We start from the raw sequence: 27,889 nt of genomic DNA on the forward strand, positions 1-27,889 counted from the left end.
TTTGCTTCACTGCTGCTTGGAAGACCTGTGTTCTTTCTAGTTTGTTGATTTCTTGATCCCTAGTCCAGGATGAACTGGTTTCTTCAAAAAGAGCCGATGAAGAGAGAAGCACCAGGTTCAGAATCCTGGCTCTGTTTTTCACTGGGTTGTGTGACCGCAGGTCACTGAGCTTCAGTGTTATTTGTAACACGGACAAAATAATGAAGTCACACACAGGGTCACGACAACGAGGATTGAATGAGCTATTACTTGCAATGCTTCCAGCATTGAGTATGGCATGGAGTAGGTGCTTAACTTTTTCATGTCACCTGATCCCTTTCTGTCTGCTCTCATCCTTCTTAGTGATCTAATTTTATCTTCTTATCCTCTCTGTTCCTCTTCTAACTGGGCTCCTTTGAACAGTGAATGATATCATTACTCAGTCTGGTAAGCTGTCCTCACTGGAAACTTGACTTCATCCTTCACACTGTACTCTCCCTACTTCACTACATCCAACCTGTTGCCAAATCCTTTCCATTTTTCTCTCTCCTAAAAAGCTCTCAAAACTGTTTTCCCATCCATTTCCAACTTTAACTTTAAGAGCCAATCTACTTTATCAATCCGTTGCTCCTTTATACCACACGGTGTCGCTGTTGAACTCCTCGCTGTCTTCACTGCTTGATGCTGTTGGTCCAAAAGCAGCACCCTAGCTACTGTCAGAGGCCAGAGGGATAGTTTGAAAAAGGGTAAGTTTGCATCGTTGTGTTCTGTTCAGCCTTGAGTGCCCCTTGATAAGTTCCCTCTCTCTTGGTCTTCTCAGTCTCGGTTCTTGATGCCCAATCCTCTTGCTTACATCCTCCAAAACTCCAAAAGAGCCATAACCCAGGACGTCTCGATTATGTGCCCCTGAAACTCACTATCCCACTCTCCAGTGGAAGAGATGCTCATAGGGAATAAGTTCATTTACTTTTCACCCCTCGGAATATAGAATATAACAGAGTGGAGCCAGGCTGCCTGAGTATGAATCCTCACTCAACCACTGTGTGATGTTGATCAAGTTACTTTACTTCTCTGAGCCTCAGTTTGCTTATCTGTAAAATAGGGATAATAACAGTATCTACATCAAAGGGTTTTTGTGAAGATTAGATGGGTTAATACAGGTAAAGCAGTTGACATTGTATCTGGCATGAAGTGATAACTCTATACTCGGTTTCATGGGACACATTATACTGTATTTCTGTACTGCATTTTGCTTTCTCTGTGCATTAACTTCTCTGAAGTTCAGAGGTGTATTATGATTGATGGCATGTCAGAGTTTAGTTTTTTTTTAGTTTCATCTAAAATAATGATGCCTCTTAACCAGCAGTATCTTAGATTTGATGAGGTCCCATATTGGTGTTATTCCTGCCCTCAAAGACAGTGGGGTTGATCATATCACCAAAGGCATCTTCCATGATTATCTTTTAGCCCCACACCTTCTTTCCTTTAACCCTTAAAAATAAAAAGCAGATTATACACTCTTCTTGGTACCTCTCCTACTAGAGCAGAAGCAGTAAGGCTTCCCAAACAGAAAACCTTCATCGCCAGCAGGGCACTCTGCTATTTACGAACGCGTCACCCCCATGCCTCTGCATGGGCTGTTTCACCTGCGAGCCGTGCCTTTGCCCTTTGGAGCATTAACTGCTCCACACATTCAGCTTCAGCGTCCCCCTCTCTGAGGAGGCTGTTTCCAGCCTCCTGTCCTTTTACTATGCCTGGTTGAGGGCTCCTGGGCACTTAACACACACTGGCTTTGGATTATATATTTATATATCTGTCTCTGCCACTATACTGTAAGCTTCTGAGGGTAGAAACCCTTTACTCCCTCACTTGCTCTTGTCTACCAGTGCCCAGCACAGGCCTCAGAGTATAACAGAAGATCAGACACTGGGCAGGGGTCTGGTTAGTGTCTAGTGAGTGTCCAGTAAGCTCAGTGAGTAAGGGAATGAGTCCAGGGTCTGGTGTCCCCTTCCTGCTCCCCCTCCGGACCCACAGCGCTTTCCTAGCTTTACATCTTTGTGTGCCCCGTAACACCTAGCCCTCTCCTGTCTCCAGAATCCAAGCTGGAGAGCATCAGGAAGGACATTCTGGCACAGGTACAGAGTGAGTGCTGGAGCCGCAGCCAGCAGCTAGTGAAAGAGCTCACAGATTTCATCCAGGTCTTCCAAACCATCAACTTGGACATTCATGCCATTGCCCGGTGCTCCCAGAAGGTGGGCTTTCCCACCCCTTCCTTCTGGCCTACCCAGGGCCCTTCCTGCTCAAATGCTTAGTATATCCTCTTCAAGTCTCAGCTGAGCTCCCAATGGGGCTTGATGCCCTTAGACTGTGCCCACATGAGTGACCTGCCCTTGCTAATTCTCCCCTTGTTCACCTGCCTCAGTTTCCTCCAGGCAGTAGGAGGCCCTCGTGTGATGAGAGAGACACAGTCGTGCTTTCAGAGACAAAGTTCTTCTCTGTGTGACAGTCAGATAGGGATCTATTGCCCTGTCATCAGGGTAATGATTTGGTGGGGGAGGAACTGTGCTGTCTTCATAGAGACCTGGGTCAGATGCGGATGTGATCTCAGATGGCCCCTGTGGCCAGTGGCCCCTGACGCCACTGCTGGAGTCTGGAGACTCCAGAAGGAGGGAATGCCCCTCGGGGATGGGCCCAGAGCAGTGCACAGGGTTGCTGTGGGGGTGCTGGTCTCATACTGTGGCCCCTGCAGCTGAATGAGGCCAATGAACAGTACAGCAAGCTGGAGGAGCAAGTGGAATACATACGGTCACTCCATGAACTCATCCGTAACCACTTCAACCTCTTTAGTGCTGAAAATGAGGCACTGGACATCTCGGTGAGAAGGCAGTTTGGGGAGTCACCCATCCCTCCCAGTCCCCTTCCCCTACAGCCACACGGACTTGACTGCCCTCCACTTGCCCCGCAGCTTCTGGATATGTGGGAGGCATTTCAGTTTGAGAGGAGCCAGGCCTCAGAGTTCCTGCTCAGCAAGCAACACACCATCGTGCCCAAGCTGCAACAGCTGATGGCGACAGCACTGGCGGAGCTGGAAGGCCTGATCGACAAGGCCCTGTCCGGCCCCTTCATGGACCCTGCCCAAGAGCAGAAGAGAATCGAGAGCCAGCTCATCTCCCTGGAGCGTCAGTTCCAGGGCACAGCCAGCTACCTCACTGAACTGCACCATGCCTATGCCACCTTCACTGGTACCGAGGGTCCCAACCCCCTGCCCTCCCACCCTGTGACAGACCCTCCAACTGGGATAAGGGTTTGGACCCAGGGTCTTATGTCTTGTGTGACTCTAAGCAAGTTTCAGGAATCTCATACCTTCATTAGTCTATTTTATATCTGAAAATTGCAGGACAAAATCTTCGTACATTGGTGATAGTGCTGTGTTCAGAGTAGGGAGACAGGGAACTTGCAGTCTGGGAGGGAAGACAAACAGGTGAATGTTCCCTGCGAATGTGGTGGGGTCAGGGTACTAAAAGCCTGTGCAGGCGAATGTGAAGGCATCCTTAGTGTAGTACTTAGTCTTTGTGTATTCAACCCGGCCCTGAAAGAGGAGGCACGCCCCCGGGTAATCGTAGGGCTTCACGCTCCATAGCCACTGCTTCCAGCTGGTGCGGTGTGGAGGCAGCTGCCCTGGGCCTCGCTGGGCCTCAGGAGACCAGGACAGAACACTGGCCTCAGCCATCCTGTGCAGTGGCGCAGCTTGTCCCCTTCTGCACGTGAAGACCTTTGTGGGCCCCAATTCTTTTCCCCCCTCAGATACAGTCACTTTTATCAGTCACTTCTATCCTTTTGAGTTGGTTGTTGGCCAACTGTACCGTTACCACCTCTTATGTATTACCACTTTTTGAAATACCACATCTTCCCACCTTTTTAATTCTTTGCTTAGACAAATTTATTTATTTTTGGGTGGAAACTAGAGTTGTTAAAATAATTCTAAGTTCCTACGCCGAGTATGACTTTCTAATGTTCGTATATCACAGTTTGGCTAAATATCGGGTTCCAAAGTTTTCTTCAAACTCAGGTGTTGCACCACTGTCTTCTGACCTGTAGCACGGCTGACAAATCTGATATCAATCTGATAATCTGATTTTTCCTCCGTAGGTAATATGTTTACCGATTATTTAATGATGGTTCTTATATTTGTTCTGGTCTCCTCCCAGAATTCATATTTGTTGAGTTAATTTTCTGGAACTGTCCTCCATTTCTTTTATCCTTCTCAGTATCATTCATTTCTTTATTCTTTGAGTTCTGGGGAAATATTGTGAGCTTGTCTTATACGCTTCCATTGCCTGTGGTTATGTACTTATACCTTCCGTTGCATTTTAAAACACACATACACACGTTGAGTGTGTGTACATGTTTATGTGCACCTGGGTAGGAGTATACGTGTGTGTCTGTACTAGCAAGGAGCCACATTGTGCCCAAATCCTAGTGTCTAATATCATTCCCACTGAAAGAAACCAGGGCCCCTCAGAGAACAGATGACTCCAGGGCTGTGGCAGGGTAGGTACAAGATGAGCCTGGAATCTCTCTTAAGCCGTAAAGTAAGGACACGTTAAGTTCTTTTAACAAGTGACAGGAGCATGTTACAAAGACACAGAAGGGACACTTTCACTGGAGGTGAAATCACTGGACAGACCTGGGACAATTTGAGCACCAAGTAAACTATTGGAAAAACAGGAATTTATTATTCGCACTAATAATAAGAAAGGCTATGGGCAATGTTCTTAACGGGGTGGGCTGCAGGGGCCTCATTACGATGGTGCGGTTTGAGCAAGCACTTGAGTTTATTGAGGGAGTTAGCCATATGGTTCTCTGAGGGAAGAGTGTGCCAGAATGAACTGTCAGTCAGAGACCCGCAGCAGGAGGGGGCATGCCTGGTGTATCCGAGCAACAGTAAAGAGCCTGCCATGTCCCGAGTGGAATGAATGAGATGGAGCCTAATGGAAGAGGCACCCTTCCCTTTTCCTGCCATCGCATTGTCCCAGATATTCTATTCTTGGAACAACCACCCCTTGGATTGTCCCCACCTCTGCTATTCTGCCGAACTTTGGGGCCCTCTCCCCTGTCGTTCACGGGCTCTTCACTGACCACTCCCCCCCATGCCCCTGCCCCACACATAGCCCAGGCCTCATCCCGCCCTGTCCCACAGGGGATGAGAGTGCTGTGCCCTTGCCCGTCTGCGGGACTCACCCCATTGTGCAGCAGCAGAGCATCTGGCACCTGTACCGAGTCATCTCTGAGACCATCAGTGAATGGAAGTGCATGGTTTTTGTCAAGGTACTGACACCCTTCCTTGAAGCTCCTGTCTGGGAATGGAGAGTTTGTAAGGGGGTGGTGGGGAAGAGTGACAACGAGCTGACAACGAGCCCGTCTCCCTACAGTTCAGCCTGCCTATGGCCCAGGAGAAGACAGATGGCTGGTTGGCAGAGGCATCCCGGTTGAGAGCCACTCTGGGGCTGCACAGCCCAGTTCTGCAGTGCTCCACGTGCATCCTGGAGAACTTCTGCAGCTACCTGCCCTTGCTTACCAAGCTGAGCAGCCTCCAGATGCAGAGCCTCAACTTCCAAGCCCTCCTTCGAGGTATGTTTAAGTACACTCAGAGGGGAGTGGAAGGACATAGTTAGAACAATGTTACAACTCAGTTCCCTACCACTCCTGTTGGAGACACTTTTCCTCCCTGGGCTGCTCCCTGCCTTCCCCAAAGTATCATAACCCCCACACTACCATGAGGGTCCTCCTTGCTAACCTGGGCTGGCTCAGATGGGAGTCTGAGCTCTGGGCTGTGCACTGCACCCTGGATCTTAGATTTGGGGTTCTTGGCTCTATATTGTACTCTTGAGTTCTGCCCTCTGGGAACTGGGCTGGGCTGGGCTGGGCTGGGTCCCAGACCTGCCATATACTGTTGTTGTTCTGACTTATTGTCCTTTCTACCTCCAGCCTTAGGGTTGGGTAATCTCAATGTAGAACTCCTGACACTGGGCCAGCTGCTCACTTGTCCACTGCTGGAGTTTGCAGATCGAATCAATCAGGTGGGGCCCACTGGAGGGAGGGAGGTGGTTCCAGGTCCTGTTTGCTAAGCTCTAACAGCACCAGTTCAGGTTCACCAGCCTCTTGAGACAAGGGGGTAGTAGATATTGGTTTGTGGGTAGATGGAGAGTGGGGTTAGATTGCTGGTCTGCCTGTGGCATGCGGGGGATCTGAGGGATCATTTCTGATTCTCTGCGACTGAGAGTGTGCACCCACCCCCAACAGGGGAAGAAAGTGGGTGGCAACCCCGAAGTTGTGGGCATACAGGATAGCAGACGTCCCCCAATACTTACCCTGCCCAAAAAGAGCATGAGCTGACTGAGGTACTATCTGTTCAGCTGGAGCCTTGCAAAATAGTGGGTTTCAGGGCGACAGATCAAAGTGTGCTGCTGATGGCCTATCTTTGAAGCCTGATGGTCCCACTCTCTGTCTCTGAGGCCTCTACTCCCCTGAGCCCTGGCCCTTGAGTCCCAGCTCCAGTGTTATCCCCTGAGCTATTGCCCAGTCCTGGTTCCTGAGACCCCACTGTTCTAGATCTGGCGGAATGAAAATGAACAAATGCAGGCCCGGGAGACCTTGCAGCAGCTGGAGCGGGTCTGGGAAGTGCGCCAGCTGCGACTGCTCAACTTCATCTTGCACGTGCCCTACGAGCCACCAGCCTTGGAGCGCTCTAAGAGACAAATGCCCCGCAACCCCTACAGGGATATAGTGGCTAAGGATAGTGGCACCTTCATTCTTTCAGGTAAGACCAGCCCTTGTGGCCCAATGAACGTACCCTGCAGGGGCCCATGTTCATCTGTGGTTGGCGCTGTGCCTGCCAACCACATCCACCAAACCCTGCCAGTTACGGCTTCTCTAGCCAGTTCCCCAACCTTGCTGGGAAGCCTGAGACATCATTCTTTTCTGAGACAACATCTTTCACATAACTCCCATACAGTGCCAATCTTGGGACTCCTCACCCCCTCACTCCCATACAATGTCTGGCCTCTTTACCAAAGGTCCTTCCCTTCTGGGTGTATTAAGAAATTCCCAGTCACATCTCCACACCTTTCAGTGCTTTGTCCTCTAGATTGTACCCTGATGTCTGGTCTTTTGACTCCCTCATTTATTCATTTTTTGTTCCCTCCTTAAACTTACCTTCCTCCTCTGAGCCACGCACAGGAGACCCTGAGGTTTACAGGCAGAAATCCTGTCCTTTAGGAACTTCCATTCCAGTGAGAGAGAAACAATAGACTAGAAATAAGTGCATGGTAGAGAATCTCAGAAAGGAGACAGCTTCAAAGGACCAGAGAGAGTCAGGGAAATCTTCCCTTCCCTTCCCTTAGGGAGAGGCCTCTTGCTGACTTCTAAACTTGCAAGGGGAGAAGGACATGCACTCAGGATGGTATAGTTCAGGAATTGCCAGTAGAGGAGAAATTCTCTTTCCAACCCGATTGAAACCTGACTGGCAAATTTAAGAAGTTGGTTACATAGGGACATCATAAAATGTGATGCATACATGGCCTCAGATTTTTTAAGCTTAAAACATATAAGTGTGCATTTATTTGTAGTTTGTTAACTTAGGACAGGACTTCTCTTTGATTTGCTGTCAACTGATAGAACTTCCTCACATCCTTTCTTGCATTAGTGCATTGTCTACTCTTTCCAATTTCAGTTTCTGTGAAGTTGAGCAGTGACATGAAGACATTTGTGAAGTTACCTAAGTCCAGAACTTTTTATAAGATTTATATTATAATTTCCCAATTTTAAAAAATTGGCTGGCCTATACCTAATTTAATGTGTTTTTATCAACTCACCTTTACTGAAACCTTTCATAATTCCCATAGAACCAATAACTCTTTTCATACCCATGTTTCAGTGGTTAACATAATATTAGATTAAATTCTGTAATTGAAATTATAACTCACATAAACAAGTTTTTCAACATTCTGGCTCTTGGTGAGCATAGAGTTGAGTGAGAGAAACAAATGTTTGGGTCTTCGAGAGAATAGCCTCAGACCTGGGTCCGTGTGTTTGGGGTGTCAGGCGCTCCTGTCTTTGCCTGCTCTGACTGCCAGCTCAGTCCAGCTCTTCCTTAGATTACAACAGCCTGCAGGATTCCATCCAGGAAAGTCTCCAGGTGTTGTTCAAGATTCTGGCTGTCCAAAAGTCAGGAGACTTACACAAAACAGCTTTGGAGTGGGTGACCGTCTTGCATGGCCTGAGTGAGTACAGGCCTTCAGCTGGGCTCATGGGTGGGACCTAAAGTGGGATGGCCTGGAGGGATGGGGTAAGAGGTGGGGGTTGGGTGGGGAAGTTCTGAAAGACAGAGTAAGGACCTCCTTCACTGATATTTCTTGGGCCAAGGTGACTAGGTCTTTATTCACAGTGAAAGTTTTCTGTCTCCAAGCAAGGTCCCTGTGTTCTGGGGTCCTGCTGAGCAGAATATTTTGGTGTGGGGCAACCCAGGAGGTCAGTTGCAGGCTGGACCCCTTTGCAGAAGCTAGAAACTTAGTATCTATCCCCCCAGTATTCCTCTGGCTGCTCACACAGGTGATGTGCTGGAGGCGTGGATGACTTTCCAACAGAAGTGGATTTTTCTGAATAAAGTTCTGCATGAGATGAAGATCCAGTTCCCCACTTCTGCCCTGGTAGGAAAGGGGGTGAGGCAGTGTGGACAAAGGCTCCTGAGTAGTGGGGTACAGTTGGAGAGGAGCTGCCCCTTTATGTCTCCCTCACTTTCACCCTCTCTCTCCCTCACCACAGAACTCCCGTTTCAAGGTCATGGATGATCAGTATCGGACCCTGATGAAGATCTTTGTAGCCGACCCCCTGCTTCTGTCACTTGTAGTGCCCAGTGCCAAGCGGAGCCCTAACTTCCAAGGCCAGCAGCTGCAACAACTGCTTCAAGCCAGCTCAGTGGAGCTGGAGAGCATCATTATGGCTCTGAAAAGCGTGCTCTATGGGCTCTCTGCTCACTTCCCCCGCCTCTTCTTCCTCAGTGACAGTGAGCTGGTGGCCCTACTGGTTGCCCCACTGGAGCCATGTGAGGCCCAGATATGGGTACGACGCTGTTTTCCTCATGTGCTCGCTTTGAGCTTCAAGTCCAGCCCAACTGAAGATAACATGGATGCCCCGGAGTCAAGGCCAGGCATACAGACTCAAGTGAAGGCACTTGCAGTGCTAGGGACAGGTGGGGAGCAGGTAAAACTGCAGCAGCCCCTTCCTCTGCATCCAGATCTCCCCAAGTGGCTGGCCTCTCTGGAGAATGGTCTGCGTTCGACACTGGTACACATGCTGCAGGGCTGTGTGGCTGCCCGCCTGGCTCTGGCCCCATCCCTAGACAAGGCCTTCAAGGAGCTGCCCCAGCAAAGCCAGTTGCCTCTGGAACAGTATGTCCACCACTGGCTAGATTTAGTGGAGGCCTTCCCATGGCAGTGTGTGCTGGTGGCAGAGGAGGTAGTATGGTGGGCTGAGATGGAGGAGGCTCTGCTTGAGGGGAGGACCCTGGCCATGGTCCCAACATATGTGTGCAAGCTGGAGGTACTGGTGCACTTCATACAGGCCCAGAGGGCCCCCCACGATGGGCAGCCTCTTCCCTCTGTCCGCCAGACCAGCCTGCTCCGTGCCCTACTGGTCATGGCAGTGATGCACAGGGATATTGCACAGGTGCTGAAGGAGCAGCAGGTCAGTGATCTGACAGACTTCCACTGGGCCCGCCAACTCAAGTACCACCTGGGCTCACCACACATCATCCCTCAAAGCCCTCTGCAGAGTCTCAAGACTATTGCATCTACTGAGACTTCTCTGTCACCACCTGCATGCTGGATAGATGTGCTGGGCCGGTCCTTCCTATACAATTATGAGTACCTGGGTCCCAGACTGGGACCTCTACCCAGCATGCTGCCTGAGTGGCCAGCCCTGGTGCTATTACTGGCCCTGGATGAAGTGGCCTGTGGGACCCTACTGGGTCCTGATGGTGTGGGAAAGGCAGCCATGGTGGGGAGCCTGGCACAAGCCCTGGGGCGCCAGCTGGTGATGATGCCCTGCTTGCCTCAGATAGAGGCTCAAAGTTTGAGCAACTACCTGAACGGTGCCCTGCAGGCTGGAGCCTGGCTGCTGTTGGAAGCAGCTCAGCACCTGCCCCATGGTTTGCTGTCTGCCCTGGGCCAGCGCCTGGCTGAACTGCACAACCTCTATGCTCCTCTGTATCAGCAGGCTTCCCAAAGCACCAGCACCATTGACCCAACCCAGCCCCAGCTCCTTGGCAGTGGATTCTTTGAGAAACATGATGTATGCATGCGGCTTGGCTATGGCTGTCTCCTGACGCTGCCTGCCCTGAGCACTGCTGTGCCTGCCAACCTGCGCCTCCTCCTGCGGCCTGTGGCCCTGACACTGCCTAACCTGCAGCAAGTGGCAGAACTGACTCTGCTGGGTGCAGGGATACGTGATGCCTCCCGCATTGCTACCCGCCTGTCTAAATTCTTCGCCCTGGAGTGTGAGCTGGTGTCTGGGCCCCTGCCCTGCCGCTTGCCACTGCTCAAGCAAGTCCTCACAGACATGATACAGTCTCTAAATCTGAGCAAAGAGGAACCCAGCTCCCAGAAGCGCCATAGCCTCACTGCCATCGAGGAGACCGCCCTACTGCGTGCCCTGCTGCGCTCACCACTGTTCAACACCTTTGATGAGGTCCGCCTTCACCACCTCCAAGAGCTGCTCTGTGGGATCTTCCCTAGTGCTAGCCAAGTGCTGGCGGAGCCTGTGACCCACTGGCTGAGGACGCAGGTGCTGGTGGAGGAATTGCAGCAGGCAGGCCTGCATCCCAGCCCTAGTATTTTGGGGTCCGTGGAGCAGCTGAGCCAGGCCTTGGGTCGGGCCTCTGGCGTTTTGCTTCTGGGCCCTGCAGGCAGTGGCAAGACCACTTGTTGGCGCAGCTTATGTAAGATCCAGAATCGGCTGGCAGCCACAGATGACACCTCAACAGACAGCTGTCTGCCTGTGGAAATTACACACCTGTATCCCAGTGTCCTCAGCCCCCAGGAGTTCCTGGGGTGGCTAGAGGGCCCCTGCTGGCACCAAGGCATCCTCCCTATGCTCCTTCATGCAGCCAATCAATATAAGACTGTGGACCCAGAGAGCAAGGCACAAGGATCAGGGGGGATTCAGCACTGGATAATATGTGATGGGGCCTCCTCCAGTGCTGTTTGGCTGGACTCCATCACTTGCCTTTTGAGTGACCCACCCCAGCTCATCCTCCCCAGTGGTCAGAAGATAGAACGACCCCCAGGTACTTTTTTTTTGATGGAGGTGGGGGATGCAACTGGAATGTCCCCCACAATGGTGGGCCGTTGTGCCCTAGTCTGGTGTGATGGGGAGCAGACTTGGCAGGGGATGCTTAGCGTCCTGATGGCAGCCCTGCCCCATGAGTACTGCCTGCAACCCCAGACAGTCACCGAGCTCAACCGCCTGGCTGAAGTGCTGGTGCCTGCCACATTCCAGTTCCTCACCCACCTGGGTGCCAGCTCCCTGCTGCGGACACATGGGCAGAAGGCAGTTTGCCCAGGCGTGGCTGAAATCACCAGCCTGGCTCGCCTCCTGCGTTGCCTTCTTGATCCCCACCTACGCGTAGATAAGAAGGAGACACACAAACCAGGTGAAGGGAAGGGAAAGAGAGGGCTGGCTTGAGATCTATGGGGCTTTGAGGATAGATGGTGTATGGCTAGAGTCTGGGGCATTGGTTCTTTGGTGGACTTGGGCTTGGAGACTGATAGTGAGAAGAGAGCCAAGTCCCCTCCCCGGCCCCACTTCTTACTGGGGCTCCTATTCTGACATGGTGACCTTTGCAGAAGACCTCAGCTATAGTGATCCTGTAGCTCAAAGCTTCAAGTCCTCAAAGAGCAGCTCTCTGAACCAGTCCCAGGTTGACAGCGATGACGTGCCTAATAAGTGCAGGGAGCACTTGCTGGTTGTCAGCAGCTTTCTTTTTGCCTTGATTTGGGGCTTTGGAGCCCACCTTCCTTCCAGGTATCTACAGAAGTGGGGGATGGGGAATGCAGAGGGCTGAGATGGACTGGCCTATGGGAGTCAAATCCAGGTGATGTAATTGCCAGGGGTGGATGGACTGTGTCACACATGGAAATGTTGTAACTGTTTGACCTGTTTGCCTGTATGTCCACTCGAACAGGTTCTGGCCACTCTTTGACACCTTCGTGAGGGATTCTATTAGTTGTCTTCCCAACTATCCCGAGCCACCACCCTCTGCCTTGGTGTTTGATCTACATGTATGCCCAGAAGATGGGACACTGGTCCCCTTCACTGGCCAGTACCTAGGCAGCCACATCAAGGGACCTCTGGGCACCTTCAGTCCTTCTCCCCAGGTGTGAGGACAGTATGAAGTGGCTGGGGTTGGGACTCAAGGGGATATCCTAGGACAGCCCATATTCTAGGCCCAGCTGAGGCATACCTGCTCCTATTCTTTGATATGTTTTCATGCTCACAAAAAACCATAAAGTGTTCTGCAAGTACAGCTTTAATATGAGATCCCCAGACCCTGATTGTCAGTTAGATTACTGTCCTAACCTAGAGCCACCACAGTAAGCCCTGCTTCTGACCTGCAGACTGAACGACTCTTGTATGTGGTAGACCTACTTCTGTTGAAGGGACACCCAGTACTGCTGGCTGGAGAGGCAGCAACAGGGAAGACAGCCTTTGTGGAGATGCTAGTGGAACCAAATCACCCGTACACATACATCCCCATCCATCCCGCCTTCAGTACCACCCATCTTCGCCTTCTGCTGAGCCAAGGGGTCCAGAACAAAGCACAAGAGAACCTGTGGCAGCACCTGAATTCTAAAGGCTTCCTCCTCTTCCTGCTGGAGGATTTGCATCTGGCTGCTTCTGGTGAGGAGCTGGGAGGAGGGAAGGAAGAAGTCATTGTCATCTTTTGAGACTATAAAATTCCTAGCAATACTCACTGACTCTCAGATACACACCTACAGACCAAACCTGTGTGTTCCATTCTTAATACCCTCTCATTGTACATATGCTCCCTGAGCAATTTTACTCTTCATGTGGCCTCTTCTACTATCTCTATGCTTCTACTGCTAAATGTTTATCTCCAGCCCAGGCTTCTCTTCTAAGCAACAGACCTGTTTCTCCAACTACCTATTGCATATCACTAACTTGTTGTCTCATTGCACCTTAGATCTAACTAAGATCTAACTTAGATCTGAATTCATTATCTTCTCTCAAAACTTGCTCCTCTATGTCCTCTTAGTAACTGGTACCACCACCCATCCAGTCACTTAAACCATAAGTGTTGTGAACAGCTCTCTCTCAAATGTGTCTCTCAATTTTGCCTCCTAAATATCTCTCAAGTATTTCTGCTTCTTATTTCTATTCCATCTTTGCTGGTATAGACTGTCATTACCTGGAACTTTGGCAAATGCTCTTGCGAGGTTCCTTCTGATATGGCTTTCTTCTCTAGCTTCGTGCATTCTGTGCTCCGCATGGACTCAACTAGGCACAGGCATCCAATAAGTCAGACAACCTTCAGCCTCCGCGATTGCTGTCCTCTCTGCCTTCTCTTCTCTATTTATCTGGCTAAGTCCTACTTATTTTTTACAAATAACCTCAGGCAATATCTCCAGTAATCTTGAGCCTTCGGGGTAGGTTAGATATTCATCCTGTGTGCTGTACAAAAATCTGTGACAATCATGATTTATAATCATGTATTTACTTATCAGTCCCTCCCACCATACTCTGAGCTTCAAGAAAATAGAAATTTGTCTCGGTCATTTTGATAGACCGAGTAGGAAGTGTTTAGAGTTTGTAGAATAAAAGATAAGAAAGGAGAGAAATTCTGATGAAAGTTTGAAATATTGGGAAGTTTGAAATTTAAGTTTCTAAACTAGTGTATTTGTAGTTGGCAACTAGCTCAGAATGTGGCCAGGGGGTGGGCAGAAATGAATAGGTACAGTCCTAGACGGTGTGTCTCAGTCAATTGTATGTCACCCCACGAAGTGAAAGGTCACCAGTTCAATTCCTGGTCACGGCACATGCCTGGGATGTGGGCCAGATCCCTGGTTGGAGCATGTACAAGAGACGACCGTCGATGTTTCCTTCTTACACTGATGTTTCTCTCTCTGTCTTCCTCCCTCCCCTGCTCTCTAAAAAAATAGGTACAGAGTAGTGGATTCAACAGAGCATATGGGCTAAAGCATTAGATGGATTGTCTAGTTAGATCAGTGTTCCTTATGGAATGTAGAAAATTTGAACCAAGTGGTATGTATGTAATTAATAATAGTAGGTACAATTTATTGCATACTGTGTCCTAAATATTTTATTGATGTCATATTTAGTATTCATAAACTTTTATTAAGATGAATATTTGTTATGAATATTTTAAAGATGAAGAAATAGGTTTTATAACTTGCCCAAGACACTCTACCCAATAAGTTGCAGAATTAAGATTGAAAATCAAGTTTGTTTAGCATCAAAACCTATAATTTTCTCCAAATATATTATTTGGCCTTCTCAGTGAATTTGCACAAACTATCGGCATGTCAATTTCAGGATAACAGAAAGGGTCAATTCCAATCTGTCAATGGAAGCTGAGAAGAGATAATTTTTTAAAAAAAATACTCAGAATGGAGAGAGAGAAAGAGAAACATCAATGTCAGAGAGAAACATCAGTTGGTTGCCTCCCATATACACCCCACCCAGGGAGCAAACCCACAGCCTGGGTACGTGCCCTGACTGAGGATCGACCGCACAACCTTTTCGCCGTATGGATGATGCTTCGATGAACTGAGCCACACTGGCCAGTGCCTGAGAAGAGATTTCATCAGGAAGGTTGAAAACATTGTGGTGAAGTACATTATAGTTGGCAGTGTAAAAGGTGTCCTTGGGTGACAGCCACCAAAACAGTAAAAAAAGAATAAAATAAAAAATTAATCGCCATACAACAAAACAAAAAACTGACCCACTGTCAAGATAAAACAGTCAATAAAAACTGAACCTGAGATGAAGTTGAATTTAGCAGACAAATTCTTTACAAAAGGTATTATAAAAGTTGCCAAGTACTTAAAGTAAACTATGATTTTAATGATTGAACATATAGGTCTCAGAAAACAAATGAAAACTACTAAAAATAACTAAATGGAAATTTTAGCACTGGAAAATACAATAACTGAAAAGAAAAATTCACTGGATATGGCTTAGTAGAAAAATGGAGATGGCAAAAGAAAGAGTTAATAAACCCTGAAGAACAGAAACATTGAATATGAATAGAACTTTAGTCTAACACATATATAAATAGAGTTCCAGAAGGAAGAGAAAGTGAGAATAGGGCAGAAAAAGTCTTTAAGGATATTATGACCAAAATTTCCCCAAATTTTTAAAGAAAATATTGACTTTCAGATATAGAAATCTCAGTTACACCTAATTTAAAAACAGACACTTACATCTGCACATCATAGTCAAACTTCTGAAAAATCAAAGAAAAACTGTGAAAGTGCTCAGAGAAAAGATAAGACACATTTTGTGCAGATGAACATTAAGAATGATGATTAAATTCTCATCAGAATAAGGGGTATCCAACCCACGGTCTGTGGGCCACATGCAGCCCAGGATGGCTATGAATTCAGTCCAAAGCAAAATCATAAATTATGCATGAAACTTTTCTTGGCTCATCAGTTTTTGTTAGTGTTTGTGTATTTAATGTATAGCCCAAGGCAATTCTTCTTCTTCCAGTGCGGTCCAGAGACACCAAAAGTTTGGATACCCCTCTGGAGGATGGTGGAACGACACCTTTAAAGTACTAGAAGGAAAAAAAAAACCCTGTCATCTTGGAATTCTCTATCCAGTAAAAACATGCTTCATGAATGAGAATGAAATAAAGTTAATCCAGACAGTTGAAAGCTGAGAAAATTCACTGGGGCTAGAACTGCACTACAAGAGGTGCTAAAGGAGAAGCAGAAGGAGACAGAGAAGGAGAAGAAGAAAAGAAAGAAATGCTAAAAAGTATTATTTAGACAGAAGGGAAATAATATATGGAAACTCAGATCTCTAGCAAAGAATGTAAAGCATCAGAAATGGTAAATATGTGGGTATATACAAATAACTTTTTAAATTTCTTAATTTCCTTAAAAGGCAGCCAATAGTTTAAAACAAAAGCAATAACATTGTGAGATGGAGTTTGTAATATAAATAGAAGCAAAAAAGAAATTAGAACATCAGTAAGAGGGTAGGGTAAGAAAGTGAGTAAAATTTATCATATCATTGTAAGGTTCTTACATTTGTGGAACTGAAATATAAAATAGGAAATGGGAAACTTTGGTGGGAAACATCGAGTATGAAATGTGAAGTGGGACAATGCTACTTCTAAGTATTGGTAAGTTAAGGAGACATATTGTTAGCCCTAGAAAAATCACTAATAATAACAAAGAATATAGCTAATAAGCCAATAAAAGAAATTGGACACTAAAAACATTAAAGTTATAGAAAAGGAAGTAGAAAATAGGCAACAGAGTACAAATAGAAGAAACAAATAACAAATTCATGGGCCTTAAGTCAACCATAAAAGTAATTACATTAAATGTAAATGGTTGGAGGAAGTCAAAGATTGTGGAAGCATTTGCCCCCTCCCATGAGCACACAGGTAGTAATTACTCCTATAAGACATCAGAGCACTGAATGAACAGATTCTGACAACAATCAGAAAGAGACCAAATAGGGAAGACTAGGAAGCCAAGGGAGCCCTCTCATAGTTGCAGGAACTCTCAGGGGCCAGAGGAACCAGGGAGCACCATTGCTTGTTTATGACCCCCCAACCCATTTTGAAAGTGCTTGCAGAAGCTCTGTTCAGGTGCTTTGGCCTACCCTGCAAGATCACCAAGTATGTTCACAGCTACATTGCCTGAAACTTTTTGCTTTTGAACAAAGGGAACAAGCATAAATTATAGGGCATCACCAGTACCCACTTGGTTTCCCTTCTGAGAGCTGCTCCTGGCCAGCAGGTGCTAGTCCCCACCTACCATAGACCCTGCTCAACTCCAAGGGTCTTTCCAAAAGTACTTAGCACATAAAGCCTACAAGAGGTCTCTTCTACACAGGATCACTTTTGTTACAACAAACAAGACAGAGACTGTGTAGAAAAGACTCAAGAGCCATGGGAGCTCTCTGGGGACTGTGGGAATTCTCTGATCTTGGAGAGGCTTATGAGTGCCATTATTTACATTCCCCCTCCACCTCCACAGGATGGACAGGGGCTTTATCCAGGTGCTCTGACCTGCCTGCAAGGTTGCTGCAGTGTGTTCCCAAATACACTGCCCAAGTCCATTTCAGCTCCAACACAGTGTGCAAGCAGGGCATTAGGACACACACCTGCCCCCGCAAAGCTGTTCCAGCTCAGTAGGCCAGTGTTCCACTCAGCTCCAACCAGCCTACCAAAACTCCACACACCATGTACACAGAGCCTACTTCTATGTAAGGTCAATTTCCCAAGACAGAAAGAGGCAGCTATCCTGTCTAATTTATATAAACAAATATATAAAATAAAATGAAAAGATGGAAGAATATCTCTCAAATGAAGGAAAAAGAAAAAACCCCACAAAACCCTAAGGATGTGGACTCAAGTGATTTGTCTAATAAAGAATTCAAAGAATGACCATAAGGGTGCTCATAAAATTTGGGAGTGGAATAGAGAAACTTAAGGAGAACTTCAGTGAACAGAAAGTATAAGAAAGAACCAAGTAGAACTTAAGAATACAATAACTTGGACAATAGTGTGGTGATGGTAGGGGAAGAGGCATGAGGGGGATAACTGGCAATAAAAAATACAATTAAACAAAGAATACAATAACAAAAACCAGGCCCTGGCTGGTGTAGCTCAGTGGATTGAGTGCGGGCCTGCAAACTACATGATCATGGTTCAATTCCCAGTCAGGGCACATGCCTGGGTTGCAGGCCAGTTCCCAGCAGGGGACTCATGAGAGGCAACCATACATCGATATTTCTCTCCTTCCCTTCCCCTCTAAAGATAAATAAATAAAATCTTTTAAAAAATTTAAGAAGAATACAATAATAAAAATGAAAAATACATTAGCTAACACAGAAGAAATGGTCAGCGATCTGGAAGACAGACTACAGAGATCAACTAATCAGAATAGCAGAAAGTAAAAAGAATTTTTTTTAAAAAACGAGTGTAAGTGTGCTACACAAGGGGCAAGGTGTTTGCTAGCACCACAAGGGTCTCTGGCCCTATGAGTGGAGTTTGATAGTAGTCCCTGCTATAAGTGGGAAAAAAAAGAAAGAAAGAAATGAGAATAGTTTAAGGGACCTCTATGATAGCATCAAGCACTCAAATATTAACATTAGAGGGAAGAAAGAGAGAAAGCAACAGAAACTTTATTTAAAGAAATAATAAATGAAAACTTTCCTCACCCGGGAAAGGAAACAAACATACAGGTCCAGGACACACAGTAAGTTCTGACCAAGATGAACCCAAAGAGACCTATACCAAGACATATCATAGTTAAAATAGCAAAAGTTAAAGAGGCAATCTTGAAGAGCACAAGAGAAAAATTAGTTGCATACAAAGAAAACCCTATAAAACTATCAGCTGATTTCTCATAGCAACTTTACAGGCTAGAAGAGAGTGATGGGGCATCTTTATAGTGATGAAAGAAAGGAACCTACAACCTAGAATTACTTACCCAGGAAGGTTATCATTCAGAGTTGAAGAAGAGACAAATAGTTTTCCAGAGAAGCAAACACTAAGGAACTTCATCACCGTTAAACCAGCTTTACAGGAAATGTTAAAAGCTCTTATTTAAATGGAAAGGGAAAGGCAATGACTAGAAATAAGAAAATATGAGCAAGGGGAAGAACCTCACAGGTGAAACCAAATATTCAATAAGTACAATGAATCAGACATTTACAAACTACTATGAAGAGTAAAAGAAAAATGTATCAACTCAATTTACCACTAGCAGTTAAGAGATACATAATGCAAAAAGATCTAAATATGACATCAGTAACATGAAGCATATAGGGGGAAGTAAAAATGTAGTCCTCAAACAATATATTCAAACTTAAATGCCTATCAGCTTAAAATAGACAGCTATAGATAAAGAATGATATACATAAACCTCAAGATAACCACAAACCAAAACCCTAAAAAATATATACAGAGGACAAAGAAAAGGAACAGAGGGCATTAAAAAAAAACTAAAAACAATCAACAAAATGACAATAAGTACATACTTATCAATAATTACTTTAAATGTAACTGGATTAAATGCTCCAATAAAAAGATATAAGGTAGCTGAATAAATTAAGAAAACATGCCCCATCTATATCCTGCTTATGAGAGACTCACTTTGAATCCAAAAACATAGAGAATGGAAGTGAAGTATGCAACTAGAAATAAAAAAGAAAGCTGGAATAGCAATTCTTATATCAGACAAAATAGACTTTAAACTAAAAATATAGTAAAAGAAAAAAAGACAATGAAGTACACTACATAATTATAAAGGGGTCAATCTAAGAAGATACAATCATATACATCTATGCACCCAACATAGGAGCACCTAAATATATAAAGCAATTATTAATGGACATAAAGGGAGAAATGCACAGTAATAATATAATAGTAGGGGATTTTAATACCCCACTCACATCAAGGGATAGCTCATCCAGGCAGAAAATTAGTAAGTAAATTATGGCCTTAAATGTCACATAATATGAAATCAACTTAAAAGACATTTGTAGAAGGTTTCATCCAAAAACTACAGAATACACATTATTTTTCACGTGCATGTGGAACAATCTCCAGGATGAATTGCATAGTAGGCCACAAACTCTCAAAAAATTCAAGAAGAATGAAATCATATCAAGCATGTTTTCTGACTACAATGGCATAAAACTAGAAATCAACTACAGAAAGGCCACTAGATAAAACACAAATATGTGGACACCAAACAACAGGCTACTAAACAACAAATGGATCAAAGAGCAAATCAAGCAATAAATTAAAAACTACATTGAAACAAATGAAAATGCAGCAAAAGCAGTTCTAAGATGGAAGTTTATAGCTATACAGGCCTACCACAAGAAAGAAGAAAAATCCCAAACTTGGTGTAGACTTCCTAAGTCTACACCAAGGAACTAGAAAAAGAACAAACAAAACCCAAAGTAAACAGAAAGAAATAGTTAAGTTCAGAGCAGAAATACACAAAATAGAAGTTAAAATAGAAAAGGTCAATAAAACCAAGATCTGGTTCTTCAGAAAGATAAATAAAATAGACCTTTAGCTAAACTCATCAAGAAAAAGAAGTGAGAGCCCAAATAAATAAAATCAGAAAAGAGTTAAACCAACACCAAAGAAATGCAAAGAATCATTGAAGAATACTACAAAAAATTATATACCAACAAATTCCACAATTTAAATGAAATGAACTTATTTTCAGAAGTGTATGACCTTTCAAGACTGAACTAGGAAGAAACTAAAAATCTAAATAGATCAATTACTAGCAATAAAATTGAAGCAGTAATTGAGACTTCCAACAAATAACGGTCCAGAGTCAGATGGCTTTACAGCTGAATTCTACCAAACATTCAAAGAAACATTAATACTATATTCTCAAACTATTTCAAAAAAATTGAAGAGGAAGGAATGCTTCCAAACTCATTTTATGAAGCCAGCATTACTCTGATACCAAAACAAAATACAGACATTGAAAAAATCACAGGCCAACATCCTTGATGAACAGAGGTGTAAAAATTCTCAACAAAATATTAGCAAACTGGATTCAACAATACATTAATAGGATTATACACCGTGACCCAGGGGGATTCATCCCAGGGATGCAATGATAGTTCAATATTCATAAATCAACTAATGCAATAAATTACATTAACAAAATAAAGGATAAAACCATATGATCATCTAAATAGATTCATAAAAAGTATTTTACAAAAGTCAACTTTTTATGATAAAAACCCAGTAAAGTGGATATAGAAAGAACATACATCAGTATAATAAAAGCCATTTATGACAAACACATGGCTAATATACCCAATGGTGAAAAACTGAAAGCCTTTCCACTAAGATCAGGAACAAGACAAGGATGTCCACTATCACCACTTCTATTCAACATAGAACTCAAGCCACAACAATCATGCAGGACAAGAAATAAAAGGCATCCTAACTGGAAAGGAAGAAGTAAAACTCTCATTATTTGCAGATAAGATGATACTATATATAAAAATCCTCACAAAAAAAATACTTCACTAAATACCTCACAAAAAAACTATTAGAACTAATAAATGATTCCAGCAAAGTTGCAGGGTACAGAATCAATATGCATAAATCAGTTATGTTTCTATACACCAATAATGAATGATCAAAAGAAGAAATGAATAAAACAATCTCATTTACAATTGCATCAAAAGTATAAAATATCTAGGAATAAATTCAAACTAAAGATGAAAACCGTACAGTATTAAAGAAAGAGACTGAATAAGATACAAATAAATGGAAGGATATACCTTGCTCGTGGATTGAAGGGGTTAATATTGTGAAAATGTCCTTACTACCTAAAGTAATACACAGATTCAATAAAATTCTTATTAAAAAGACCAATGACTAGCAAACAAGAACGGAGACAAAATCAATCATGGATACAGAGAGCCTTTTGCTGTTTGCCGGATGGGAGGGGTGTGTGGGGGAACAGGTGAAGAGGTGAGAGGGTTAAGTACAAATGGGTAGTTACAGAGTAGCCACGGGGATGTAAAGCACAGCACAGGGAACGGAGCAGCCAAAGAACCTATCCACATGACCCGTGGACATGAACAGTGGTGTGGGGATTGCCTGAGGGAGTGGGGATTTGGGGTGGAAGGGGGCAAAAGGGAAAAATCAAATAGAATAATCAATAAAATATAACTTTAAATTATAGAAGGTGGAAAAATCCTCAGTGAAATATTAAATAAAATGCAACAACATATAAAAAGGACACCACCTTCTTTTGATCAAATGGAGTATATCCCAGGGTTGGAAAGTTCACTTCATATTCAAAAGTCAGTGTAATTCAAGATATTTACAGAATGAAGAATAAAAAGTGTAAGATCATCTCAATAAAGCAAAAGCATTTGATAAAATTTAATACTATAATAACTCAGCAAACTAGGAATAGAAGGAAGTTTTTCAATCTGATGAAAAGCATTTATTAAAATCTACAGTTAATAACATCCAGGCATACCTTGGGGACAGGGTGGGTTTGTGTTTAGATTATTACCTCAGTAAAACAAATACTGCAATAAAACGAGCCATTCGACATTTTGGTTTCCCAGTTCATTTAAAACTTATGTTTACATTATACCATAGTCTATTAAGTATACAATAACATTATGACTAAAAAGAATGCACATACCTTAATTTTAAAATACCGTATTGCTAAATAATGCTAACGATTCATCTGAGCCTTCAGAGAGTAACAGTATTTTTGTGGTGAAGGGTCTTACCTTCAATTTATAAAAAATGGAATATCTGGAAAGAGCAATAAAGTGAAGAGCAATCAAATGAGGTATGTCTGTACTTAATGGTAAATACTGAACACCTTCTCCCTAAGATGAGTCACAAGGCAAAAATATCCATTGATTTTATTCAGTATTTCACCAGAGACCCACGTCAGTGCAAAAAGTTTAGAAAAAGAAATGAAACCTTTAAAAGTAGAAAAGACAAAGTAACACTGCCTCTACTATTATATGACATGATTTCCTATAAAGAGAATCTTAAGGAATCTACAAAAACAAAACAAAACAGAAAAAACCCTTACAAAACTACTGGAATAAATAGTGAATTTAACAGGGTCACAGAATACAAAGTCAATCGATTGAAATCATTAATATTCCTATATCCTAGTAACAAACAAGTAGAAATTAAAAACTTTAAATATTGTTTAAATATCTAAAAAGCTTAAAATATTTAGCAATAAACTTAATGAAAGATATACTGATAATTATTAAGCATTGCTGAGATAAAGGAAACCTAAATAAATGCAGATATTCTATGTTCATGAATCAGAGGAGTAAATAATATTAAAGTGCTTATTCTCCCCACGCTGATATCTAGATTCAATGTAATGTCATTCTAAATCTGGGCAGCCTTTTGATAGAAACAGACAGGCTTATTCAAACACTTTTGTGGAAATGCAAAAGACCTAGAAGAGCCAAATTTTGAAATAGGAGAATAAAGTCAAAGGTCTTAAACTAGTGAGTTCAAGACTTACTATACTGCTATGGTAATCAAGGGGGCATGGTATTGGTATAAGGACATGTATACAGACTCATGCAACAGAACAGAGAATCTAATGTATAGTCATATATGGTCAATTGGTTTTCAACAAAAATGCCGAGATAATTCAATGGGGATAAAGGATATTCTTTTCAATGAATAGGACTGGAACAACTGTGTATCGATGGGGGGTGAGGATAAATGAACACTGAATTCTAATTCATGACATACACAAAAATCCACTATAAACAGAGTACACACCTAAAGGTAAAAGCTAAAAGTATAATTTCTTTAATGTTGCACAAAAAGTCTATGTGACCTTGATTAGATTTCTGAAGCAAGACACAAAAATTGAAATCCTTAAGCCCTTAAAACACACTGTTAAGAAAAATTTTAAATATGCCATAGACAGAAAATATTCATGATACATATATATGACAAAGTTTGTACCCAGAAAATAAAATAACTCTTATAACTCAATAAGAAAGCAAACTCCATTTTTTAATGAACTAAAGAACAGACACTCCACAAAAGAAACATATATGCCACACCAGTAACACATGACAAGCTTCTCGATGCTATTAGGCATCTGTGAACTGCAAATTAAAACCACCCACAAGAAAGATTATAATTAGAAAGACTTGAGATTAATAAGTGTTGAGAAATGTAGAGCGACTAAAACTCTCCCACTTGGCTGGTGGGAGTGAAATTATACAACCACTATGAAGAGAGTGTGGCAGTCTCCTATCAAATTTAATATATACTTGCCATTAGACCCAATAATTCTATTTGTAAGTATTTGCCCAAAAGAGATGAAATCATAAGTATGTTCTCAAATGTATACATGAATGTTCATAATAGCATTACCCTAAATAATCAAAACCCAGAGATCTAAATGCCCATCAGTGTGTCAATGGACCTACAATCATGATATTTTCATAATAGACTATTACTCAGCAACAAAATGGAATAAGCTACCTGTACACACAAAACACAGATGAATCTCACAAGCATGCCGAGTGAAAGAAGTCAGACACAGTAAACTACATACTGTATTATTCCTCTTACATGAAGTTCTAGAATAGGCTAAACTAATCTATAGTGGTAGAAATAAAATCAGAAATTCCTGGGAGACAGTTGTTGGGGAACTGACTGCAAAGGGCATGAGGGAACTTGCTAGGTGATGAAAATGTTCTAAATATCACTGGGGTGGTTATACAGGTATGTGCATTTGTCAAAGTTCATTGAACTATAGCTTTAAAATGCATACATTTTATTTTATATAAGGCATGTCTTAGTGAAGTTGACTTTATGAAAGTGGCATGTGATACAACTCCACTTTTCCCTCTATTGTGGTCAGATTAGATTTATATCCATCTTAGCTTCCAAACTTTTCTAGTCATTAACCTTCAGTGAATGAATAATTGGCCACAAAGGTAGGATTTGGGAGAGAAAAGAGAAGAAATTAGTCACCTGTAGGGAGAGCATGTGGGAGAGAGAACAACTTAGACATGACTGAGTCCCAACACATCAGATGCACAAAATTCCTTTAGAATCCTACGTTTGTGGAAGTAAACAAAGCAAGGCAGGAAGACGGGAGCAGGATGACACTGCCTTGTGGGCCCATGCGTGTCCTTACTGTTGTTCTTCATGTCCCACAGACCGAGAGAAGAGCTGTCAGCCAGTGTTGGAGACTCTGCGTCAAGCCATTGATGGTACTGTGTGTGCCCACAGCACCTTGGAACTGCAGAAGCTGCAGTCTGTAGTCAACTTCCTTGCCACAGCCACAGTGCCAGGCTTCTGTGAGCGCCCACTGTGCCCACGCCTCTTTCGACTCTTCACGGTGCTGGCTCTGGCCAACATGACCCAGGACGTACTGCTGAGCAGGCACACACCTATCATCCAGGCCTGGCTTGAGCGCTTCCCCTCTGTGGAGCGGGAGGGTGTTCTAGCAAGAGCCCTGGTCCAGGCCTCTGTGGATGCCTGGGAGGCCGTGGGTAGCTGCTTTATGCCTTCACCCCTGCACCCACACTACTGCTTCTCCCTGCACTCTGTGAGCCAGCTACTGGGTAGCCTGCAGCTGCTGCCAACCAGAACGGGCTCCCGAGGTTTTCTGGACTATCCCAACCACCAGGAGCACTTGCGCCGGGTGTCAGGCTTGCGTGGCACCCGCCTGACAATTATGATGGCCATGCGCAACATGGTGCGTCTTTGGCTGCATGAAGCACAAAGAACATTTTGCGACCGGCTAGACAGCCCTAGGGAACGCTCCTACTGTGCCAAGCTGCTCCTAGAAGTAGCTCAAAGTGTCTTCTGCTGTGGCCCAGTGCCCCAAAGCCTGGGCAAGGGCTATGAGGAAGAGGAGGAAGAGAGAGTGCCTGAAGTGGAGTCTGAAGGGGAGTTGGCCCAGTGGGAGGACTTAAGCAGTAGTGGCAGTGAGACAGAGGAGGAGGAGGACCCTTACGGCCTTTGGTTCATCACAGGCCCACCCTCCAGTGATTCGGGTCTTGCACCATCCATAGCCCTAGTAAAGAGGGAGAACACAGAGAGAGTAAGTCAAAAGATAAAACAGGAGGAAGGCACAGGAGCCTCCAGCTACAAATTTCAGCTTAATAAATCCAAGAATTGGTGGCAGAAGATACCCACTCTGGACTTGGTTTCACCCCTGTTGCTACCAGTGCTAGTGCTCTGTCCCCAGGAGAAGCCCTCAGACCTGGTCTTCAGTCAGGATCTGACTCTGGGCCCCAACCCTGAGAGCCCCAATTTGTACCTGGAACGGCAGTGGGGGGGCCTGAGGGAGCAGTTAGCCATGTCAGCTGCTCAGCTAAAGCTGAACCCCCACCTTGCTCAGTGCCACTCAATGGCCCAGCACGTGGCCCGCCTGGTCCGGGTGCTGGCCAGGCCCCGGCAGCATGGGCTGTTGCTCTCGGGGGCGCTGGGCGCTGGGCGCTGTACTGCCGTCACTCTGGCAGCTAGCATTTGTCAGGCCCGCCTCTTCCATCTGCCATGTGGGTCAGAGGAGGCCATTCTCCAGTGTCTGCAGGAAGCCAGCTGGCATGCTGGCATGTTAGGCAAGCCAGTGGCCCTACTTGTGCCCAGGGGTGTAGATCTTACCACCTTTCATCGTCTGTTGGCCTTGGGAACCTCAGGCAGTTTCCCTGACCAGTACACAGAGGCAGATCTGGACAGCATTGAAGAACACCTCCTCAGGGAGAACCTTAGTGTCAAGCAGACCATCAGGAAGGAAAAGCTGTTACAGAGGTGAGACCAAGAACTCCGTTCTAGGGGCTGCTCTGCTCTTGCTCTATCCTGTCCAAAAGGCCAGGTAGAAAAGCAGGGGTTGCTGCGAGGGTTCAGAAAGTCAGGGCTCAGGAGTCAGGGTTGGGACTGGGCCTGGGTGGGCAAATAGGGATAAAAGGGAGGACAGCATTTGAGCTCCTGGCCCACAGGTTCCACCAGCAGGTGTGCAGCAACCTTCACATGTTCATCCTGATCGGAGATGACCAGGTCCACAAACAGCTGCCCTCCACCCTTTTCCTGAGACTTCTTCAACTGACGGTTGCCAGCATTGACCGCTACGAACCCTGGGACCAAGATTCCCTAATCAGTGTGGCCCAGCACCACCTGAAGGGTGCTCAGGGTCTACCCCTTGGTGATGGTAAGAACTTTTTAAGTCCTTGTCCTTGTCCTTGCCATTCATTTCAACCAGGTTCTAATGAGGATTATTACTTAGGCTTCTCTCCCTCTCTCAAACCTAGTGAACCCCCTTCACCTTTTCTGCCCTCCTTCCTGAGCCAGGAGAGGGTCCCTTTCCTTTCCCTTTCTACAAGTTCACTAGTCCAGACTAAAGCCACACTTGTTGCAGATTCTTTGAAGTGCCCAGACCTCCAGGACTCAGTTCCCAGTGTGGCCAAAGCCATGGCTCTCATCCACCTTTCTGCTGCCAGCTACCATGGGCATCTGTGCCCTGAATTGCCACTTGTCACCCCCAAGACCTTTCTAGACTTCCTGGACACCTTCATGCTGCTGCAGCAACAAATGATCTTGAAGATGAAGAACAAGGCGCAGCGGTGAGTGGTCCCATTCCCTGCCCGGTACCTCCTCCTTCTCCCTCAGGTCCACTCACTGGAACATTGTGTTTCCAGGGTCCACAATGTCCTGGGGAATCTGACAACACTACTTGAGCAGCACAGTGCCCACACCAACCAGGTCCTCACCTTGGAACAGGAGCTGAAAGACTCTCTCCTGGTAAGGGGGAGAAGACTACGAGGCGTGCACCTTAGGACCAAAACAGAAGCCCAAAATGGGACTTTGGAGGAACCAACCAGATTAAACCTTAGTTCTTGCCTCCGAAGAGTCCCTCTATCCTCATAGGGTCTTGCTAATCCTTGCTGCCTCCTCCTTAAACTCAAAACTCCCCAAGGACTTAGAGCTAAGACCTTGCTGATTCTTCTAAACATGTGAAACCCAAGTGTCAGCTTCTGGTTACCTCTAGTACCTTGACTATGTGAAGTTCAGAATGCTCCCCGAGATCTCTGTAAATTCCCATTGGGGATG

General features: G+C 44.7%; 1 protein-coding gene across 1 annotated transcript in view; it reads left to right on the plus strand.

Annotated features, from left to right (window-relative positions):
- The window catches only part of DNHD1 (dynein heavy chain domain 1), a 67,430-nt gene that overhangs the window by 23,482 nt on the left and 16,059 nt on the right, over positions 1-27,889 (plus strand). The window contains exons 12-27 of the mRNA XM_037051600.1: positions 2,074-2,231; positions 2,729-3,221; positions 5,180-5,307; positions 5,412-5,610; positions 5,968-6,059; positions 6,592-6,799; positions 8,136-8,261; positions 8,590-8,687; positions 8,803-11,689; positions 11,883-12,060; positions 12,221-12,413; positions 12,654-12,936; positions 24,994-26,593; positions 26,782-26,990; positions 27,198-27,402; positions 27,478-27,580. Coding sequence (XP_036907495.1) covers positions 2,074-2,231; positions 2,729-3,221; positions 5,180-5,307; positions 5,412-5,610; positions 5,968-6,059; positions 6,592-6,799; positions 8,136-8,261; positions 8,590-8,687; positions 8,803-11,689; positions 11,883-12,060; positions 12,221-12,413; positions 12,654-12,936; positions 24,994-26,593; positions 26,782-26,990; positions 27,198-27,402; positions 27,478-27,580 — 7,160 coding nt within the window. The remainder of the gene's footprint in view (positions 1-2,073; positions 2,232-2,728; positions 3,222-5,179; positions 5,308-5,411; positions 5,611-5,967; positions 6,060-6,591; positions 6,800-8,135; positions 8,262-8,589; positions 8,688-8,802; positions 11,690-11,882; positions 12,061-12,220; positions 12,414-12,653; positions 12,937-24,993; positions 26,594-26,781; positions 26,991-27,197; positions 27,403-27,477; positions 27,581-27,889) is intronic.

Source organism: Sturnira hondurensis, unplaced genomic scaffold, assembly GCF_014824575.4.
Source record: "Sturnira hondurensis isolate 20B ecotype Veracruz unplaced genomic scaffold, ASM1482457v3 Scaffold0007378, whole genome shotgun sequence".
Classification (NCBI taxonomy): Eukaryota; Metazoa; Chordata; class Mammalia; order Chiroptera; family Phyllostomidae; genus Sturnira; species Sturnira hondurensis.